The following is an 18,330-nucleotide window of genomic DNA, read 5'->3' as shown; positions in this document are numbered from 1 at the left end:
GTTTGTCTACAGAGTGTATTGCCCTTAGGGACTCTAGCTTATGAGGGGTCTCTGATCAGACTGCTTCCCTGCTTCAGGCCCCATTTTACTGCCTTTCTCCCATATTCACTGTCAGTGTCAGGTTTATCATGAATGTAAGGAAGCTTAAGCTTCAACGTCAGTTACTTGCCTAGACCCCTTCCATGGTCCAGAGAGGGTCCAACCGATGTATTGACAAGGCCGTGTGTTTTGAAATATTTTCATAAGTAAGATATTTTAAACAGTTTTAAGACTGCTGACTCTTTACTCCAACTTACCCTTGGTCTAATACCTTTGCCTGATATCAGACGATGCTGGAATACCCATGGGCATTTTTGGGATCTGGCTGTGGGGAGGTTGAGTTGGGATCCATTTAGTTTGGGTTTAACGGGATTATGTTTATGTGGCTTGCAGTCACTTCCTGTCTGGTTTACTTAGGTTTAGTTAATTAGCTGCCCTACTATAAAAATGGCTTCCAATGTGCCAGTGTGCCCGGCATTACTGATGCAAAGATGCAAAGTCAGATCTTGTACCAAAATGAACTTGTCCTCTGGCATTTGGTTTCAGAAGTATGGGGTAGCGGAAAAAGAAAGAACATTTGAAATTTGAAAAACCAGAAGCCAGTCTGTGGAAATTCTTTCCAATCATCAGATTTGCCAAATCCCCAGCAGAAGATTCGGTTCTCTCAGATGCTTAGTCAAAACAGAAGTCCTCTCGTTTCAGAAATGCACTTACTAAGGAAATATATACAGTTGTAAGTGTTCTCCGTCTACCATGGGAAGGGCCTACTTGATAAATCTCACATCATCTTAACTGCAATTTGGAGGGATGTTTTGGAACATGTCAATAAAACAAGTGGTTTGGCTGTATATGAAAGGTACTTTCTCTGTCATCTGTAAATTACTTAATAGCATGCTCAGCTGTGGCCCTGGACAAGAGTATGGGAGACCCTGGCACTGACAGAACCCCAGGAGTTAGGGAAGCTGGGTCTGCTACTGTAGGAGCAGCACAGGCTTAGGAGAGCAGAGACCGCTCACAAAGGGGGAAATGGGAAGACGATCGAGGGTAGAGGAGCATCAGAGCTCTAGGGTGTTATGAAAAGGTCTATAGGACAGAGGCTTTCAAATTACAGTCTCAAAAACACTTATTTCCCCTCAGAACTGAAATATCCCTCTGATACATAGAATATTTGTTTCTTTCCAATTCCCAGAAACCAGAAAATAAATGAAATTGAAAACTAATAGGATATGAAATAAAGGTGATAAAATGAGCATTGAAATTGAGAAACTATTCCGATAATTTTTTTAAAAATCCCAGATGAAACCAAAAGCAATAATTCACTAAGAGCAACAGAGAAATTCCAAACAAAAATAGTAAATAGGTTCCTAGAGTGTTGTTCATATAAACTGAATTATATGAACACATTGGCAAAAGATGAAAATCTCTTGCTGATTTTACATGACACACTGACATTGACCAAGATGATGTTGCCTAATATGCAGCAGCCATAAGGACATTAAGTAAATGTTATCAATTCAAAGAACAGAATATTTAAGATTAGCACTAAAAAACTTGAACGCTATGGAATTTTACAGCTCGCATCTAAAAGACAATTGATAGAGGTTTTCCTAAATTTGATGCTTCTAAAAATGTATTTGACAATACCATTTATAAGTTGTGAAGCTAAAACTTAAAAAAACTATCAACATAACAAAAGAATATTGGTCAGTCATGCTAGAAGAAAGATGGAAAGCTTCTCACAGAAAATAGAGCCCCACCCCATCCACTCATTCAAACAACTGCAGATTGGATCTCCACCGGTTGAATCCGTGGATGCGGAACCCGCAAATACAGAGGGCTGAGTGAACTATGCCATCTTATATAAGGCACTTGAGCATCCCTGGATTTTGGTGTCTACGGGGATCCCGGAACTAATCCCCTGGCAGATACAGAGGGACATCTGTTATAGAGTTGTTGACATGTCATAAAGCAAAGAATACGCACCCCGAACGTGAAGGTCAAGTACTATAGAGGTATATCTAGGAGTTAATTAATAAAAATATTATTTTTCTGGATTTCATGATCTTTTTCAGTTTGATTAGATTTGTAATTTTTTGTGATTTGTTTTCTTATTCTAAATAGTCATTTTGTTCCTAATTCCATATTCAAACTGTGTACTTTTCTTAGCGGGGCCCCCAAATTTTGTAAGTTCCAGTTTTCACGAAACCTGGATCTGCACCTATTCATGATTCGTTAAAACCCAGGCTCCAGGCTGAGTGACCAGCACCTGCTCTAAGGTACACATCATCTCCAGCACTTGTTCTAGAATGGTGCTTTATGGTCATCCTGGCCCTTTAAAGAACACCCACCCTCACTTTAAGAAAATTTTTGATGCCTCATCTAGGCATTAAAAAAAAATTTTTTTTTAACCATTTTAGGAATACTTTCTTGGAAGGAATCTTTTAGAATAGCTAGTCTTCTATATTCCATGAATCCTCCTTTAAAAAATGAATATAGGGCTTCCCTGGTGGCGCAGTGGTTGAGAGTCCGCCTGCTGATGCAGGGGACACGGGTTTGTGCCCCGGTCCGGGAAGATCCCATGTGCCACGGAGTGCCTGGGCCCGTGAGCCATGGCCGCTGAGCCTGCACGTCCGGAGCCTGTGCTCCGCAATGGGAGAGGCCACGACAGTGAGAGGCCCACGTACCGGGAAAAAAAAGAAAAAAGAATATAAAGTTGCTTTGTCAACCTCCATGTCCCCCCTGCCCCTAGGAGTCAACTTGGATTTTGAGTGTACCATTACCTTTACACTTTAAATGAAATCGATGTCTTTAAGAACTGATGGCTTTGTAATACCCAGGCTTCCTGTCTAGGAAGATGATCTAGCTCTTCATTTATTCATGTCTTTTTTTATGCTGCTTAGTTGTGTGTCATAGTTACCACCTCCCCCCATCCCCACACACGGTTACACAGGACCCACACATTCCTTATAAAGACAGATCCCAGACATTTCATAATTTTGGTTGCTGTGAGTGGATTATTTGAACAAAAATGTTAGTATCTGTGCATTGATGGTATATAGAAAATTGTTGATTTGTGTATGTCATAAACATTAAGAGCGTGTGTATTTATAACCAGCCACCTTCCTGAGTTCTCTCTTGGGTTTTCTAGGCGGGCAATCATATCATTTGAAAAGAATGGCTTTCTTTTATTTCTACCTTTCTAATAGCTATATTTTTATTTTTGTCTCTTCTGATATTTGCTGCAACTCTCAGACTAGTGTTACTAATGTGATAAAAAATACTGTCTTTTATTAACTTTAATGTGAATGCCCCTAGTGTTTCATTAGTAAATAAGGCATTAACTGTTGTTGATTGGAGGAAGGTTTTCTGTTTTTCTTAATGTTAGATACGCTTTTCCTAGTTTTCTAAGCGTTTTCCTGAACACGGTATTAAGCCCTGTGTAAAACACGATTCAGGTGTGGATCTTCATCCAAATGGGCTTTGGCTCGCGTGCATGTGTATGTGGACTGATAGCACACGTGAGCACAGCTTCCTGAGGAGCATATAACTGCCCCAAGCTCCCGGCAGCTGCAGACTTGAGATTCAGACCAGGGGTTATCCTGGGAAACTCTAGAGTCTACCTCCGATGAGTGCACTGTCGTGGGATTTTGTTCAACTGGATCCCACGATGGGGGTTTTTGTTTAAACCTAGTCCCTTTTTGTGAGGCGCTGTTATGTTCAGCTGGAGCCCAGGCTCTCCCAATAACTGGGTCGTGCTGTTTCCTGCTTCCCAGTGATGCCAACGGCCCCTTCGCCCAGTGGAGCACAGAGCGTGTGTGTGCATGGCTGGAGGACTTTGGCCTGGCTCAGTACGTGATCTTTGCCAGGCAGTGGGTGACTTCTGGCCACACGTTACTGACAGCTACCCCTCAGGACATGGAAAAGGTAAGGGCTGAGCCCTGGGCTAGGAGGCTCCCATCTCTCCCCAAACCAGCACACAGGGAAGTGAGGCCCCCCACTCCTCCACAGCCCACCCACGCCCACACACAGGAGAGTTGACAAAGGAGGGCGAGATTCTCTCTGTCACTTCAGGTTGATCCCAGGGCGCTAGGCAGAGGTCCGCTTCCATGCTCCACCCAGGTGGAGTACCTCCACCGAGACATAGCATCCTCTGAGGGCCAGGCTGCCCGCCGAGATTTCACATCTGTCTTCATCTTTCACTTTCAGGAGCTGGGAATTAAGCACCCTCTTCATAGGAAAAAGCTGATTTTAGCAGTGAAAGCTATCAACACCAAGCAGGAGGAGAAGTCTGCACTACTGGACCACATCTGGGTGACACGTAAGGACAGGCATATGTGTGTTATGTTTCTGGCGGCCCCCTGGGAATGTGTGCCTCAAAGACAGCTGTGTCCTTGGGACAGGCAGACGGATTACTAAACTTTAGGGGAAATATAGCTGGAACTCAGAATGATAATGTGCTGCTGCCTTTTTTTTTTTGGCATCCACAGTCTTCCATTTTCACAAATTTCACTTCCCTGTTTCTGTAGGTTGGCTTGATGATATTGGCTTACCCCAGTACAAAGACCAGTTTCACGAATCCAGAGTCGACGGGCGAATGCTGCAGTACCTGACTGTGGTGAGGATCCTTCCTCCGGTGTTTCAGTTGTCCCTGTGAACACCCAACTCAACTCAGGTGTCCCCATGGCGGTATTTAAACTTGATTCCACACCTCCCTCATATCCCTCGGGTCTAAAACAGTGTCGTTTGTCACATAAGAGGTCCCAGTTAGCAGAGTACGAACCATTGCTCCAAGGAAAGCTGTTACGTGTCCACATGCATTCCTGACGTGTAGCAGACCACTTATCTGTGTATGGTCTGGGAAGGAGCCTCGGTGGGTGTGTGTCACTTTGGAAGCTCTGGTTCATCAACCCAAACTTTACTTTTCCAGAATGATCTACTTTTCCTAAAAGTCACCAGCCAACTACATCATCTCAGCATCAAATGTGCCATTCACGTGCTGCATGTCAACAAGTTCAACCCTCACTGCCTGCACCGGCGGCCAGCTAATGAGGTGAGGGCAGGACACTATATCTGTCCAGGTAGCCCTGAGCCGGGACACCTGTAAGATCGGGTGTGAGAAAACCAGAATGACATGGTCATAAAGTGGCTGCGTTTTGGCCCATGGTGCTGCGGATTCTTCCCTTTACTAGGGCTTCATGGTGTCCCAACACGCCTGTGGCCTGAACTCTGCGTCCCACAGCAGCCACTAGCCCTCCAACTCCTCCCTCCTTTTGGGAGACATATGCTATGGGCTGGAGGGCAGTAGCAGCAAGTCTTTCAAAGCCATCATAGTGATTAAAGGAGATGAGGAAATGGAGCAAAGGGGAGGGAAGGGCGAGACAAAATGGAAAGACGGTGTCAAAGGAGGCAGAGGAGAGAAGAAGAGGAACCCATAAGTAACCAGACATTTCAGAACAGATCTCCCTACTCGTTGGTAGAAAATTAACTGACCTCCAGGCCTAGGCGCACAGGGAATCCATGATCAGGTTTTGCTAGAGAAGAAATGGTGGAGGTAAACACAGCAACCCAAATCCTGGGGAATTCCCTGATAATGTTTCAGGAACCCCGGAGTTCTGGGTGGGCCCCAAAGCTACAGGATTGTCAGTCACACCCCGTCTCCTATGTTCATGGGAGCCAAGACTAACCCTGCTGTAAGAGTAACTCAGCTTTCCAGGGGATTAAAAATTCATATCTCTACTCTCCGTCCCCTCTTTTCTCCCTGTTACACAAACACATTTTGAACCTTCTATATGTTAGGCACACTGCTGGGCATTTTGAAGACCCAGGTGCCACTTGAGGGTACTCAGGTATAAGTATCTTAACATGTGTTCTCCCGAAACATTTGGCCACACCAGTGAGATCTCGATTCTATAAAACACTCGGCTCGTAACTGACAGTCCTCTTTAAAGTTCTGTTGAATCGCTGAATGAATAACTCCATGCTCTCATGTGTTAGTCCCAAAGTAACCAGAGTCAGGGAGTAACGGGATTCTGGAATCAGATATCTCAGTGCAGAAGTGCAAGTTCAATGAGAGCTTTATTTCTTGGAAACTGGGAGGGCTCTCAGGCAGCTGGCCTGGAGGCCTGGCTCTGTAGGCGTAAGGATTGTTTTCAGCAAGGCGTTCGGGGCCGGCTTACTCACAGGGACTGGCTCCACAGAGGACCCTGGTAGGACCTGTAGGCCTAACTTCTCCACTCTCCTTCTCTCTCTTACAGAGTAATCTTTCTCCTTCAGAAGTTGTGCAGTGGTCCAACCACAGGGTGATGGAATGGTTGCGGTCCGTGGACCTGGCGGAATATGCGCCCAACCTTCGTGGGAGTGGTGTCCACGGAGGTCTCATTGTGAGTGGCTCTTTGGGCTGGTCCACCTGCCTCGGGGACACCTGGGGTATTCAGAAACTGATGTCTTAAGGGCTAGACAGGCATCCCAGTAAGAAATGTTGATACTTCATCTGAACCCCTTGCATAAATTGAAGTCTCAAAGTAGAATCTGATCATTTGTGGCTGAGAATTAATAGATTTCATGCAAACAAGATGGCTTCTGGAAAGACTTCCCGAGCCACAGACCCAGAGGAGTCCAGGAAAAAGGGGCTGCGTGAGAACCGCCTGTTAACCAGGCAGCTCCAGCTGCTGCTGGAGGAACACAGGGCTTGGGAGGGAGGGGGAGGCCACCAAAATGTACCCTCCTGCTTGTCATGAGACGATCTGCATCCGCACTTATCTGTCAAGTGGCAAAGCCAGCAGGGAAAGGAGGAAGGGGTGGCCCAGTTGTCCTCCAGATAGACCCTGGGAGACAGCCTTATCTAAGAGGGCACAGCTCTCTGCTGGTTGGCCACAGAGCCCGGCCCTGGGCCAGGGAGACAGAGGGGAGGGGGACACAGGACAAGTGGGTGAGCCTCAGCCCCTGCCCGGGGCCCCCCGGGCTCCTGGGGGCCTGGTTCTCAGTGTCGCTCAGTGGTCGCCGCTGGGTGGCTTGTGTGGTTTCTTCTTAGATCCTGGAGCCGCGCTTCACTGGGGACACGCTGGCCATGCTTCTCAATATCCCCCCACAAAAGACACTCCTCAGGCGTCACCTGACCACCAAATTCAACGCCTTGATTGGCCCTGAGGCTGAGCAGGAGAAGCGAGAGAAGATGACTTTACCTGCTTACACGCCGCTGACCACCACAGCCAAAGTCCGGGTGAGTCGCCAGGCCCTTTCTGGGGTGGCCACAGGGGCCTGCCTTCTGGCCCTTGAGTTGTGTAGCAGCTGACCCAGTGCCTGGAGCCAAACCCAAGTGGGCTGCCTGGACAAGGAGGCTCTCTTGGCTTCTGCCTTGGTTTCTACCTTCGGTTTGATTTTGTTACTTTTGTTAGCCTAGTTCCCAGCCACTCTTGAGTCCAAGGGTGCGCAGGTTTCTTTACACAGAAATGACATACAGGCAGCATGGGGTCCTCTCTCCCGACACTGCCTTGACTCGCTGTGCAAAGCAGACAAGCTCCCGCGTGTGGGTTCCCTGTGGTCAGACCCATCTGCATTCCACATGCCACGTGGGGTCCTGGTCCAAGCTGTCTTGCCAACATAAGGAGTGTCCCTGTGGGTAGCCAGCCGTGGCCACCTTGTGCTGTGGAGGTGGCCAGCACACAGCCATCCAGAGGTCCCGAGGTCATCCAAGCACCAGCGCCGCTCACTGGGGCTCTGAATCCCACAAAGCCCGTTCCACCTGCCTGAGCTGTCCTGCCAACTCAGGACAAAGCTGGAGCAGGGAGGAAGGGCCGCCTAGGGCTGTCCGTGTGGCTTCCCAAGGTGCTGTGAACAGAAGGCAGGGGGTGCTCCACGTGTGATACCAAGTCCTCTGAGCACAGCCTCTGGGAACCCCCAGTTCCCCCGGGAATGTGAACATCACTAGTGGGACAGCAGGGCAGGAGTTTCAGGCACGGCATCCTGGAGGAGCGGCTCTACTTGCTCATGATGATTTATCTGTTGGCTTTTCCCCAGAAGGGCAATTGCTTACAGGAGCTCTATTTTGTTAAGAGTTTTTCTAGAAGCAGTTTGCCTTATTCCTTTCCTCGTCGGCCTGTTCTAAAATGCATCGTCAGTAGGAGCTGCACACTAGCTGGATCATCTCTTTCTCATAGTCTTGTATCTGCTGTGTTTTAGCCAAGGAAACTGGGATTTTCACATTTTGGAAACATAAGAAAAAAGAAGTTCGATGAATCGACAGACTACATTTGCCCAGTGGAGCCCAGCAACGGTGTCGGTGACAGTCACAGGGTCTGTATTGGCTACCAGGGCCTCAGCCCCCTCGATGCCCCTGAACTGGATGGACTGGACCAGGTGGGACAGATTAGCTGATGCCTTTGTCACCTGTACTGTCTGTGTGTGCTGAGAGCTCACAGTAACTCCGTGTGTGTCACCATGTAACTGCTCCTCACCCCCTGTGTATGTGCATGACTTGCAGAAAACCTTCCAGCCCTTGTGTACCCGTGGGCCAGTCTTGCTCCAAATCCTGAGGGTGGCCAGGTATGGCGCTGCATCTTTGCTAAGGGGCAGCCTTGGGGACTCGGGAGGAAAGACATAAAGATGCTTGTAGGTTTTCAGTAAGTCTGAATGTCCACCTTCAGCACCAGTGGCAATACCTGAGCTTGGACACAGGTCCAGAGACCACGGACAGTCCCGAGGCTGAGCTCTCGGGCCCCTCGGCTGTGCCCCCGTTGAGGGCAACCCCAAGTGCCTTAGGCCTGTGACCACAGTTTGGGCTGAGGCTGAAGGGACAGCAGCAGGGACTTCTGCCCCAGTGACAGTGGAACTGTTGCGCCTTCCTTCGGAGGCGGTCGCTTCTTTCTGGTAATAAAACCTATATTTATGTAGAAAACAAACTGCACAGCATCTTTGATCTTGTCAAGGGAAGTGAGTTGGGCGCAGCTAGAGATGGAATGCTGCTCACCGCGCAGTTCGAGAGCCAGCGCTGCTGAGCTGCGTCAGGCTTTGTGGGTGTCCTGGGTGAGGGGGCTGGAGCAAGGAGGGACCCCCATCCTTTGGAGGTCTGTGGTGTCGCTTCGGGCTCCACTGCCCGGTGTGAAGCTGGGAGGCACTTGGTGTCTCACGTCCTGACTGGAGGTCACATCTGTCGTGCAGACCCCGAAGTCGGTTTCCATTCCAGCGGGATGGGCCACCTAGTGAAGGGGGCGTGGGGAGACCAGGTGGCATTGCTGGAAAGGCCCTCTGTTCTTTCACGTGTTGTGCCGCTCTGCTGTGACTGACCCTGCTGGGCCCGTAACCCCGTGGGGGCTGGTCTGTGTTGGCAGAGCTGGAACAGACCTGTCCTCCTGATTTAGAGGCTGACTGACTGATAATGGGTCTTCCAGACGGGCCTGGCCTGGCCAAGGACTGGGGGAGGGACATACCTGCCAGTCTGGGCTCCTGCTCATGAGATCCCAGTTAGTCCCAGTGCAGCTTTTGGCTCTACTGGGTCCCCGGGCCTCGTCTGCAGAAGCACGACGGCAGCACCATAACGGTCTGGCGGATGGGGCAGGGCCTCATGACCCCAATCTGAACACTCTGATTCTGTCCCAGATGGAGGCGATGTGAAGATTTGCTTCTTAAACTACCATGAGTCTCAGGCCATGGCCTCCCGGCCTCCCCTGAAGTCCAGCCAGCAAGAGATAAGGGCACAGGCTTGCCAGCTGGCATGGCCAGAACCACTGAATGACAGGTGCTCCCCGGGGCTGATGCCTGGGCACTGCAGTTCAGAGCCACAGTCAGGGCGGGCTTTGTCCCTTGTTTCTTATCGTGTCCTGGTGGGAGAATCTCCGCACGTGCCTGCTTGCACACCTGCATGGAACTGTTATGTCACTAGTTCTCTGTGCAGCCTCAAGCAAGGCCTGTACCACTTTGTGGGCCCGTTTTCCCACCTATAAAATGATGGATTATACTCGATGCCCTCAAAGGGCAGATCTGCAATGTCCAAATAGGTCTGGGGAAGAAGGAGCAGGCCAGCATTTACCTGAGAAGGAGAGGAGGCAGGCTCCTAGGAGTGAGGACGCCCTGGCAGCTCCCTGAGGATGCCTAGCTATGCCTAGACTGGGGCATCAGTGTCTGGGGTCCTGCTGGTGCCAGAAATCTGCAGTGTGTTCAGCACCCTGACGGCCTTCATCCCTGCCACTCTCTGCTCCTGGAAGGAGCTGGAGCACTGAACCTGTGCTAAAGGGCCGCTCTGACAGGGCCCGTCTGTGCCCTTCTCCTGTGTCCCCTTAGTGCTGGCGCCGGGGTGGGGACAAAGGAGAGTGTGTGTGTGATGGTGTGGGACACTGGAGGCTCTGCCTTTCCCCAGGGACAGAAGCAGCACGTGCTCCACCCGTCACTCCTCAGGGCCTGGCCCACTCCTTGCCCGCTCGCCTGCGGAACACGCCTAAGCAGGATAGGACTTGCATGCCACCTCTGCGAATCACGAGCTCAGTCCACACGTGCTGACCAGGCTGCTGCCCACTTTACAGGTGACCCCTTCGGAAGGCACCCTGATGCAGATAGGGCTCCTCTCCCAAGACATTCACCGCCTCACGGTAGGACTCTGACCCTCTCTCCACAGTAGGACAGGTGCTGGGGAGGCCCCGGGAGTTTGGGGGTGGTGCTGGGCAGCCCCCGGGCCTACTCCAGAGCCTGTGGCGTCAGGGCCTCTGCTGGCGGAGAGCAGATGGTTCCGGGGGCTGGGGCTGGAGCCTGAACTGGGCGAGACGGAAAGCAGCCCAGAGGCCTTCTCTGTTGGCCTGCTGCCAGCCTTGAGCTGAAACCAGCTAAGGTGTGCTAGGTCTCAGGCCCTCTTCCCAGGCCCAAGGCTGGTGAGGAAACCAAGATGCTCAGCAGCTCTGGGTCACCCGCCTCGTCAGCCCAAAGCCCAGGCCTCGCCCCTGGCTTGGTGGCCACTGCTCTGCTCTCTCCATCCATGAGACACATACTTCCTATCATGCCTCTGGCTTCATGGACACCACAGGCACGTGAGCACATCCTGGCATGTCCAGTGGGGACAAGCCGTACCATATGAAGCAGCTTGGACCAGGGGAGAGGAGGCACTCTGGAGGGAGGCTGACCTGGTCCCTGTCTGGGACCTCAGGCAAGTCACTCTCTCTCCGAGCCCTGGCTTCCCTATCTGTCAAGCAGAGCTAATATCCTCCTTGCAAGGCTGCTAGGCAGCCCGGAGCTGGTGGTAAAAGGCCAGTCACAAAAAAGATTTACATTGTTGAGGCCCTGTGCCTTCCAGGGCCTCACAGTTCTTAGACAGCCCCAGCACTGAGCCCACCGGCCACAGCGTCCAGCCCGTTGAGGCCTTTGCTGATGTACTGAGGCAGGTTATGAAGGCTGTATCCCAGGGCAAGATGGTCAAGGAGGGGGCGGGTCTCCCCGAATCCAAATAAGATCACTGTTTTCAATTTGTTTTTTTCTTGGCTCACACACTGAAATGAATTCACCCAGCTTTGCGCTTATCACCTCTATAGGCCTTTGGTGGCCTTGAAATAGCAACTTCTAAAGGTAGGAGCAATTTATTGTTGACAGTGTTGTCTATTCTGAGCCAACACGTGGGGTGCCTGGGACACCATGAACTTACAGGGCGCTGGAGTCAGGGCCACACCCAGTGCCCCGCTGCTTCCCACATCGTGGCCGCAGGGCAGCCTTGACCAAAACGCTGTTGAACAGTGCCTTCGGCCGTGTCCTTTCAGACCATGCTCAGCCAGGACCAGCTGCTGACCGACTCCCGCCTGGCCGCTCCCAGCTCTGAGGACTGGTGATGACTGTCTTATCGCTGGCAGCCCAGAGAGGCACGTGTGACGGCCTGAGTCCGCTTCGATGGGGAGCTGACCCATGGCCACCCGTGGAGCCCAGCTGGGCTGCAGGGCATCTCCAACATGGGTGCTGATGGGACAAAGCGGGGCTGTGGAACAGATGTCCAGGAGGTGGCCCACATGTCTTCAACTGTGCGGTGCTCTTCGTTACAGCTTTTATACCTTTTGTACTTTTATACGTGGACTGCAGACCACTTTTGTGGGGAGGGCGATGAGACGCCAGCACAGACCCAATGACTCACGCCATCCCTGGTGACAGCTGGGGGTTCTTACACCCAAGGGGAAGGGCCGTGAGTCATAAAAGCTTTGCTGGAAAAATAATTCTGAATGTTCCGAGCAGGGCGAAATGGTAGGAAGCCCCCTCCTGGGCTGCTTCCATACAGAAATGCATATTCTATTTCCTTTCCCAGGAATCTGGCTGGAGTGACAGCAGGGAAGGAGTAACGGACTCCCTTCCTGCTGTCCTCAAGCCACCCTTGTCTGCAATGGTGTCTCAGGGCTGCGGGGCCTCCCAGCACCTGAGCACAGGTGTCTTCGAAGCCTTTCCCTTCTCAGCCTCAGAGGCAACTGTCTGATCAAACGGCAACCCCCTCTCCCAGCCACCCCGAGGAGGGCCCTCAGGCACCCAAATCAGCGTTTCCACCGCAACACATCTCAGGTATGCCCCACCTCAGGGAGAGGGACCTGCACACAGACCCCACACAGTCCCCTCCCAACCAGCCTTCCCCCTTAGCGATGGTCCTTCTTCCTCCCTGTGGTGGCCTCTGGCCTCATCTCTATCTAATTTCCATGGTGGGTCTCCTACTTGGTCCCTCACCCTTCCTTTCCAGTTAGTCCCCTCCAGGTGTTCTCCACCCCATCCCCAGAGGGACCTTCCCAAAGCACTGTTTCATCCTGTTCCCTGCTAAGAACTCAGTTCCACAACTACCACAGATTAGCGTTCAAAAGCCTGAGCTGAATCTTCGGCCTTCCACGCTCTAGCCTGTGCTCCTGCCTTTCCCTCCCCGTGGAATGTGCTTTTCTCCTAGTCTCTGTCACAAAGCTGAATCCTGCCTGCTGAGGTCCAGAACAGCCCCAGCCTCTTTCAGGAAGCCTTCGCTGGTGTTTGTTAGGGTTGGAGGTGTCTCTCTGTCCCACGGTGCTGACCTTGGGCCCGAGCACTTCCTGGCTCACCTTGAAGTAACGTGTCACCTTTCTCCCCTTCCACACCTATCCTCAACACAACCTCACCGAGCACCGCTATGGATGGGTTCCCGTACAGACAGGAGTAAGACCCAGTCCTAGCCCTCTGATGGCCCAGGAGATCCATGATGCTAAGTTCATCCGCTCATTCCCTCACATGTGCAGGTTGAGTACCTCCCATTCTGGGCTAAGGAGCACTGGGGCTACAGGCATGAATGTCAAGGTCCTTGCCTGAGGGTGGGGATGGTGCACTGTGGGAGTACAGATCTGTTTCAGACAAGAGTGTGCTGAACGATACAGATGCTCCAATAGGAGCGCCTACAGCCCCAAAGAGCAAACTGTCATTTTTAATGGAGGGCTGGGGACAAGGACTGAAAAGCCTCCAAGGAGAGGTGCTACTTGAATTTTGAAAGATGAATCCGCTTCCTCAAGTATGCCAGAGGGGAAAAGCACTCCAGGCAGAGGGACCTGAAACAACCCAGCACATCCAAGGAAGTACCCGAGGTCAATATGATGACAGCAGAATTTCCTGACCTCTGCACTGCTGTCATTTGGGGTTGGGTAAGTCATTGTGCTCGGGGCTGTCCTTGGCCTCTTAGCAGCATCCTTGGCCTCTCCCTCTACCCTCTAGGTGCCAATAGCACCCCTCTAGTTGGGACAACCAAAAATGTCTCCCCACAAAATCACCTCTAGCTGAGAACCAGTGGGCCAGAGAATGGGGTCAGAGTGGGAGGCCCAAGGAAGGAAGAATCGGGTGAGGTCACCTGGAGCCAGATCGAGAAAAAGGCTTTGTAAGCCAGGCTCCTGAAATTTATCTTGGGGACCCAGGGTGTCCGGATACGGACTAGTGAAAGCAGTGAGAGGTTTAAAGCAGGGGACAGGCATGGTTGTGATTGGTGTTTAAGAAAAACATCTGAGGGTAGGACCTTCGATGTGCAGTGCCCAGCATTGATTGCAGTGCCCAGCCTTTCTCTGAGTAGGAAACTCATTAGGATGAGCTCAACAGGTGGACAGACGAAGGCTAAGCTGCCGCCTCCCCCCGTCCACCTGAGAGACGTCCTGTGTTAGGCCACCCCATGGGCACTACACAGCTGTACTTCACAGAATTCTCTCAAGCCATGTTCCTTTCTCTCTCCTGTATCCCTTTGCCCCACCCTCTGACGCACATACACGTGTGTAAGAAATCCTGTGACACCAGTTTTTGCAAAAAGGGAACACCTTGGGGTTAAACTCAGGTTTGAAGCCCAGCCCTGCCGCCTAATGGCTGAATGACCTGGGGATAGTAATTTCATCTCTAAGCCTCAGTTTCCACATCTGTAACTTGGAGAACAAAATCCCCACAGAATTTCTGGTTCATTATCAGAATTATATAAAATGAAGAGCGGGTGGGGAGAGCAGCCAAGATGGCAGAGTAAAAAGACCCAGAGCTCACCTCCTCTCAGGAGCGCCCCAAAATCACAACTATCTGCAGAACAACCATCAATGAAAAAGACTGGAACCTACCAGAAAGGATCTTCTACAGCTAAAGACAGAAAGAAGGAACCACAACAAAACAGGTAGGAAGGGTGGGCTTGCAACATAATCAACTCCCATTTACACCCCCCCACCCCTGCTGAGGTGGGCAACTGAGGTGGGCAACCCGCAAACTGGAGAATAATTATATTACAGAGATTCTCCCACAGGAGCAAGAGCTCTGAGCCCATCAGGCTACCAAGCCCGGGGGTCTAGCACTGGGAAGATGAGCCCCACCAGAGCAATTGTTTTTGAAGGCCAGTGGGGCTTAATTGCAGGAGCCCCCTAGGACCAGGGGAAACAGAGACTCCACTCAAAGGGCACACAGCAAAAGTAATTTGGTAAGAGCTTGGGCCAGACCTACCTGCTGGTCTAGAAGGGGCTCCTAGGGGGTGGGGGCGGTCCACCCGGGGGACAGACACTGGTGGCAGCCATACTGGGGAGCATTCAGGAGGGTGAACATGGCTGATGTTGGCAGCTGACATCCTGGCTCATTAGCTCCAAGTCAGGCCCCGCCCAACAGCCTACTGGTGACAATGCCTGGGATACCTCAGGCCAAACTAACTAGGTGGGGACACAGCCTCACCCAGCAGCAGACAGGCTGCCTACAGACTAAAGAGCCCACAGCTGCCTCTGGGCTCACTACTGCTAGACACAGTGCTGCCCACCAGAGGGCCAAGACCCAGCTCCACTCACCACTGGACAGGCACGGGCCCCTCCTACGAGGAAGCCTGCACAAACCTCTAGATCAGCCTCAACCACCAGGCAGCAGACACCTGAAGCAGGAAAACTGGTTCCCCAACGCAGGCCAGACCCTACCCTGGGACCAGCTGGGCCCTGCCCACTAGCAGACCCATGCAACCTTCAGGACACACAAGACCCCATATCCAACTGTGTCAGGAACTGGTGCCCCTTCCACACATAAGCTCTGGGGTCCCTGGGCACTGCAGCTAGACCCCAGGAAACAGCTCTGCCTGCCAGTATCTGGCACTAACCCCAGCATCTGGCTTCACCTGCCAGTGGGTGGGCAGCAGCCCCAGAGTCTTTGGGACTCTGACTCACCCACCAGTGAGCCACTGCTAGCCCCAGAGGCCCCTAGGGTTTCACAACCAACCAGACTAGGGCTCAACCAAGCCTCCCAGACTGCCTACATGGTCAGTCTACCACAACAGAAGGACCCACACAGCCCTCTTAGGGGGGAACCCTAGAGCATATGGCTTGGGTGACAAGAGGGATGTGCACTGCTGGGACGCATAGGATGCCTCCTGCAGAGGGCCACTTCTCCAAGGTTGAGAAACATAACTTACCACATACATAAAAATACAAACAGCAACATAGACAAAATGAGGCAGTAGAGGAAGTCACCACTGCTGAACAGAAAAAAGGGAAAAGAATGAAAAGAGGATAGGATGTGCACTGCTGGGACAACATCAAGTGCACTAATATTTGCATTATAGGGGTTCCAAAAGGAGAAGAGAGAAAGGGTTTGAGAAAACATTTGAAGAGATAATAGCTGAAAACCTCCCTAACCTGGGAAAGGAAACAGTCACCCAAGTCCAGGAAGTGCAGAGTCCCATACAGGATTAACCCACAGAGAAACACACCAAGACACGAAGCAAAATGACAAAAATGAAAGCTAACTAAAAGCACCAAGGGAAAAGCAACAAATAACATATGAAGGAATGACTGTAAAACTATCAGCTAATTTTCAGCAGAAACTCTGCAGGTCAGAAGGGAGTAGCAAGATATAAAGTGTTGAAAGGGAAAAACACAACCAAGAATACTCTACCCACCAAGGCTCTCATTCAGATTTGAAGGAGAAATCAAAAACTTTATAGACAAGCAAAAGCTAAAAGAATTCAGCACCACCAAACTAGCTTTACAACAAGTGTTAAAGGGACTTCTCCAGGGAAAAAAGAAAAGGCCACTACAGGAAACATGAAAATTATGTAATGAAACAGCTCACCGGTAAAGGCAAACATACAGTAAAGGTAGGAAATCAGTCACACACACAGCTAGCAGGGAGGTTAAGAAACAAAAGTGGTAAAACCATCTGTATCCACAATACACAAGGGATAAACAAAACAATTAGATGTAAAATACGATCTCAGAGTAATTGTGAGGGTGGGGAGAGTACAACTGCAGCGTATTTAAAATGCATTTGAAAGTAAGATCAGCAACTTAAAACAATTATGTATACATATAGACTGCTATACAAAAACCTCAAGGTAACTGCAAACCAAAAATCTATAATAGAAATACACACAAAACAGAAAAAGGAATCCAAACATAACACTAGTCATCAAGTCACAAGAGAGCAAAAGAAGAAGGCAAAAAAAGACCTACAAAAATAAGTCCAAAACAATTAACAAAATGACAATGAGAACATTCATATCGATAATTACCTTAAATATAAATAGATTAAATGCTCCAACCAAAAGACACAGAGTGACTGAATGGACACAAAAACAAGATCCACACATTTGCTGCCTACAAGAGGCTCATTTCAGATCTAGAGACACATACAGGCTGAAAGGGAGTAGAGGGAAAAAGGTATTCCATGCAAATGGAAATCAAAATAAGGCTGGAGTAGCAGTATTTAGATCAGCCAAAATAGACTTTAAAGACTGTTAAAAGAGACAAGGACACCACATAATGATCAAGAGATCAATCCAAGAAGCAGATATAACAATTGTACGTATATATGCACCCAACATAGGAGCACCTCGATATATAAAGCAAATGCTAACAAACATAAAAGGAGAAATTGATAGTAACAATAATAACAGTGGACCTCAACACCCCACTTACATCAATGGACAGATCAGACAGAAAATAAGGAAACACAGGCCTTAAATAACACATTAGACCAAATGGACTTAATTTATATTTATAGAGCATTCCACCCGAAAGCAGCAGAATACACATTCTTTTCAAATGCACACGGAACATTCTCCAGAATAGATCACTTGCTGGGCCACAAAACAAGTCTCAGTAAATCTAAGAAAATTAAAATCATATCAAGCATCTTTTCCAACCACAAGGCTATGAGACTAGAAACAACTACAAGAAAAAAAACTGTAAAAATCAAACATGTGAAGGTTGTTACTAAACAACCAATGGATCAATGAAGAAATCACAGAATACCTGGAGACAAATGAAGATGAAATTCCAAACCTGTGAGATGCAGCAAAAGCAGTGCTAAGAGGGAAGTTTATAGTGATACAAGCTTACCTCAGGAAACAAGAAAAATCTCAGATAAACAACCTAACATTACACCTAAAGCAATCAGAGAAGAAGAAACAAAATCCAAAGTTAGTAGAAGGAAAGAAATCATAAAGATCAGAGCAGAAGTAAATAGAGACAAAACAGCAAAGATCAATGAAGTTAAAAGCTGGCTCTTTGAGAAGATAAACAAAATTGATAAACCTTTAGCCAGACTCATGAAGAAAAAAAGGGAGAGGACTCAAATCCATAAAATTAGATATGCTAAAAAGGAGAAGTTACAACTGACATCACAGAAATACAAAGGATCATAAGAGATTACTCTGAGCAATTATGTGCCAATAAAATGGACAAGCTAGAATAAATGGACAAAGTCTTAGAAAGGTACAACTCCCAAGACTGAACCAGGAAGAAATAGAAAATATGAACAGGCCAATTACCAGTACTGAAATAGAATCAGTAATTTTAAAACTCCCAAGAAACAAAAGTCCAGGACCAGATGGCTTCACAGGTGAAT

At 49.6% G+C, this 18,330-nt stretch overlaps 1 protein-coding gene across 20 annotated transcripts in view; it reads left to right on the top strand.

Moving 5' to 3' along the window:
• PPFIBP2 (PPFIA binding protein 2) overlaps window positions 1-18,330 on the top strand; it is a 158,886-nt gene that overhangs the window by 135,173 nt on the left and 5,383 nt on the right. For 14 of the 20 annotated variants that reach the window (XM_060159765.1, XM_060159766.1, XM_060159767.1 and 11 more), the window contains 10 exons: window positions 3,813-3,963; window positions 4,246-4,357; window positions 4,566-4,654; window positions 4,967-5,089; window positions 6,294-6,419; window positions 7,070-7,258; window positions 8,218-8,394; window positions 10,554-10,619; window positions 11,772-14,632; window positions 14,745-14,929. In XM_060159765.1, the coding sequence (XP_060015748.1) occupies window positions 3,813-3,963; window positions 4,246-4,357; window positions 4,566-4,654; window positions 4,967-5,089; window positions 6,294-6,419; window positions 7,070-7,258; window positions 8,218-8,394; window positions 10,554-10,619; window positions 11,772-11,840 (1,102 nt within the window). In that variant the 3' untranslated portion in view covers window positions 11,841-14,632; window positions 14,745-14,929. Of the gene's footprint in view, window positions 1-3,812; window positions 3,964-4,245; window positions 4,358-4,565; window positions 4,655-4,966; window positions 5,090-6,293; window positions 6,420-7,069; window positions 7,259-8,217; window positions 8,937-9,633; window positions 9,773-10,553; window positions 10,620-11,771; window positions 14,633-14,744; window positions 14,930-18,330 lie in introns of those variants that run through there. The other 6 variants (XM_060159769.1, XM_060159768.1, XM_060159763.1 and 3 more) reach the window with 4 other exon arrangements.

Source organism: Lagenorhynchus albirostris, chromosome 9, assembly GCF_949774975.1.
Source record: "Lagenorhynchus albirostris chromosome 9, mLagAlb1.1, whole genome shotgun sequence".
NCBI classification, from domain to species: Eukaryota; Metazoa; Chordata; class Mammalia; order Artiodactyla; family Delphinidae; genus Lagenorhynchus; species Lagenorhynchus albirostris.
The sequence above is the reverse complement of the archived record's forward strand: the minus strand, read 5'-3'. Positions and strand labels throughout refer to the sequence as shown.